The 4,026-nt window shown below is 36.6% G+C and overlaps 1 protein-coding gene across 1 annotated transcript; it reads left to right on the forward strand.

The window, feature by feature from the left end:
• Positions 1-217: 217 nt before the first annotated feature.
• LOC118453221 (abnormal spindle-like microcephaly-associated protein homolog) lies at positions 218-2,958 on the forward strand (the record flags this gene model as incomplete). The annotated part of the gene is made up of 5 exons (XM_035902796.1): positions 218-367; positions 678-844; positions 1,402-1,561; positions 2,082-2,291; positions 2,809-2,958. Coding segments are annotated over 5 exons (837 nt in total), but the record flags the coding sequence as incomplete, so codon positions are not given.
• Positions 2,959-4,026: the final 1,068 nt, after the last annotated feature.

The raw sequence follows: 4,026 nt of genomic DNA on the forward strand, positions 1-4,026 counted from the left end.
GTTACTTTCTGAATGTTTAACTTCTATATCCTGAACAATGTAAGTATAACTTGCTTGAAAGGTAGAAAAAAAAGAGTAATTGGGAAATCAGAAATATATTGTACTGTTGTTTTTCTAACAAGCCAGTGAGTACAGCTGTACTTAAAAATATGCAAACATCTTCCCAGTCAATACCATGCGAGTGGTGAAATAATCCAAGATCATGTCTTTTTCTTAGGCATTTTTCCGTGGATTTATTCAGAGACAGAAATACCTTCAGTGCAAGTTTTCTGCTCTATTAATACAGCAGCACTACAGAGCCCATCAGATGCGAAATATTGAACAACAAAGATACCATCAAATGAGAAGAGCTGCCGTTAGAATTCAGGTAATCCCAGAAGGTGTTTTTCATTGTTCTTTTGGTTGTTTAATCTTTCTTGTATTCGTTTCTTCGTGACGTAGTTATTTTTTTCAGACGTTAAAGAGTGGAATTTTTGGTATTTCTCTGAATGCATTTCACTTGCTTTAGAAAACATTTTCTGGACACGAGAAATTAGATATTTGTAATACTGTAGAGATAGGAATTCTAAAAGCTTTTTATGCTAACGTGACTTTTTCCTTTTTATTTTGTTTGTTTCATTAAATAAACAAACAAAATAAAGTTTTGAATTTCTTTTTTCTTTTTATATATTTAATAGGTATCATATAGAGGATATAAAGCCAGGCAGTGGGTTAACAAGATGAGAGCAGCACAAGTAATTCAAGCCTGGTTTCGAGGCTGCAGAGCACGAAAGGAATATGCATCTGTGGTAAAAGCTATACGTGTTATTCAGAGTCACTTAAAAACAAAACAGCAGCGGACACGGTAATACTAAATTTTATATAAACTTCTCTACTTTTCAAAGCTTTTATTATGTAATTATTTAGTATTGCTTTGCACTCTGGCAAATGCCTATCGATTCTCAGACTGTGACCCTGCAGCATGCATAAACATAATCCTGTTGATGCAGGTGGGACTATTCTTTTTCACAAGATTTTTCTTATGTTTAAACAATTTTTCTGGGCTGGAAGCTACCTCGCAAATTTAAATTTGCTTATTCCCTTTATTATCCTTCTATGGACCAGTTGTATGTCAATTTGTCTAATGCCTTTTAAACTGTTGTCTCCCTCCCCAATCTCCTTTGGCAGCAAGTTCTGGAGGTACCTACTGTGGGAAGACAGAAAGTATTGTCTGTTTTAAACCAGTCTTTCTGCCAACATTGCTGGCTGTCCTCGTTCTAGTGTTCCAAGATTTGGTTGACAACAGCTCTGCTTTCACAATATCTATCTTAAGAATTTTGTAAACCTGCACTGTGTTCTTACTTTAAAAATGCAAGTGTTTTCAACTTTTGGGAAAAAAACTAAAATGCATTTTCATGTTAGCTTTTTGAAGATGAAATCCTGTGCGCTTACCATTCAAAGAAGGTGGAGAGCAACCCTTACTGCACGAATGATTCAACATCAGTTTCTGGCCACTAAGAATGCTGCAGTTACAATTCAGTTGGCATATAGACAGTACAGGGCTAGAAGACTTTTAAGAAAGGTATGTTTTCACTTGCAGTCTGCTATGTCATGGCTGTATTAAAAGTTTTCAGTGTATTTGAGTGATTTTTGTCATCAATATGCAGAAGTATAGAAAAGAAAAAAAGGTGGGGCCAGAAAAAAGATTGTTCAAAGTAAAACTGCTCAATCTTTAAGATAGTAAATTTCCTTTTTGCTTTGAGCAAGGTTGATTCTTGTTTTCAAACAGTTCCAATTGTTGAATTGCCCCATCTATACTGACAACAAGACAAAATGTAAAATTTTCTGCTGGCTTTTCTTGTTTAAAAAGGATTGCCCATATTTTGACCCTGTTTAGGTGAGGGAAAAGACCTTCCAAATTGTGAAAGTACGTTTTTATATAAACTAGTACCGCATGAGTCTGCTTGTATTTCCTATTTTATTTTTGTTCTTTTTCTTATGACAAAAAAAAATAATCTAGTACTAAAATGTAAACGTATATCAATCGTGACAGGAATGAACAAAAGTTTAATTATCATTCCATTCTTTAAAATCTTTTTCAGAAGCTTCAAGCTGTGTGTTTGATCCAAAAAGCATACAGAGCTTTCAAGGCAAGAAGGAAACTTGTTCAACAAAAAGCTGCTGCTCTAATTATCCAAAAACATCTCAGGGCTTGGCAGGAAGGCAGGCTTCAATTTATGAAATACAACAAAACTAGAAGAGCTGTCATTAAACTGCAGGCATTTATACGGGGTTATTTAGTCAGAAAAAAGGTTGGTATACTTACATCAAAATTATAGTTCTAATTTTATCTCTAGACCTGTTTTAGCATTAATTCTGGCTGTCAAGCAAAGGAAAACCTGATCACTTATTGCACTCAAATTGTTGTTGACTGCTTTGAGAATTGGGTGGTTCAGAACAGACCACAATATGGTTTGACTTTTCTTGCAGTCCTTTAGTACTAAAATCGGTTTTCATTGTTGAGTGGTTTTTTTTAGCTTCTGAGATCTTTGTGGCTTACCTATAACTTCTGCACACACACTCTTACAATGAAACTGTTCTCTGCTATATATTACTGTTGTTGCTTACAGTCACTTCCATGTGTTATTGTTTAGATTCAAGACCTAGTACTGAAGAAAGGTAGCTCATTTAGTTCTGTGGTAATGACTTCTGAAGCAATTCCTCAGCATCTATTAGTATAGTGCTGTGTACTGTGGTCTTTGAATAGATGATCAGCTACCTCTGAGTAAGAAAATTAATGATGCTCCTTGTTTTGTTTTCCTTCTACAGTTTTCAGAACAGAAACAAAAGAAGAGACTACTTTATTTTACAGCAGCTGCATATCATCATATCTCTGCAATTAAAATTCAAAGGGCATATAGGATTCACCGCATCTTAAAAGTTGCACAAAAACAGATCTCGTCTGTTCTTATAATACAGGTTAGTCTAATTAAGGACAAATGATCTTGTCTAGCATAGTCTAATTTCTTTTCTGTCAGCTAATCTGTAGCATTAAGACACTGTAGTTCCTTCAGATGCAAAAATAAAGCTAAATTATGAAGACCATGATTTATTAAATAATGCTGCTTATACCCGGCTAAGCATAGAGTGGATCTCAGCAGGCTCTGAGGCTTAAGCACTTTAAAGCTGAGGATGGATGGGAAAATTTGTTTCCTTCAGACCCTCAAGCTTGCTAAAGGAATCTGAGTGCAGTCTTAGCCTATTTCTTTACATTCTACTAGAAGTAGGAAAGATCAGACACAACAACCTGTAAGTCTCGTGAAACGAAGAGCACCTCCTTACATGAACAATCCCCTGGGATACAGTGAATTATTTGGTTGGATGTATCTAACCTGCCAGTGGTACTAGAACCTGTATAAGTTGCAGCATTTTTTTTATATAAACATGGTTTACTTCTGTAAAAAAAAGATCAAAAATCAGGCCTGTATTGTAGCACTGACTAACAGTAGAAAATTATCTTCAGGTCTCCAAACTGACCATTAGCTTAGTCCCAGTAACGGAAGGTGAGCATTAGATAACTGGAGAGGCTGAAATGGGAGCCCAGAAATAGCAGTTCTCTAGTTAAGGATGTTATGGCAAACTTTGCCCTACTACTCCTCCATATATACCAATCTGTTATCTCTCCCTGTCAGTTACGTTTTCTTCATAAGGCAAGAGCAAATGGGTGGAAGAGGCTTTTTTCCCTCAAATTTGGCATACAGTACCTTGTCTCCCTTCCCTGTATATAGAGGGGAAGAAACAGAGCTGGGAAATGAGAAAAGTGGAGTTGTGATTCTCCTTAAAAGCCAGACAAGAGAAAGAGAACTCCTAAGGATGGAGTAATGTCAAGCACAAATATAAATTGGGAGACGATTGTCTGGAGAGCAGCCCTGCAAAAAGGGACCGGGGGGTGCTGGTCAACAGCAGGCTTGGTGTAAGCCAGCAGTGTGCCCTGGCGGCTGAGAGGGCAAATCGCATCCTGGGGTGCATCAAACATAGCATAACCAG

The sequence above is a fragment of the Egretta garzetta genome, unplaced genomic scaffold (assembly GCF_000687185.1).
Source record: "Egretta garzetta isolate BGI_Z169 unplaced genomic scaffold, ASM68718v1 C9084326, whole genome shotgun sequence".
Classification (NCBI taxonomy): domain Eukaryota; kingdom Metazoa; phylum Chordata; class Aves; order Pelecaniformes; family Ardeidae; genus Egretta; species Egretta garzetta.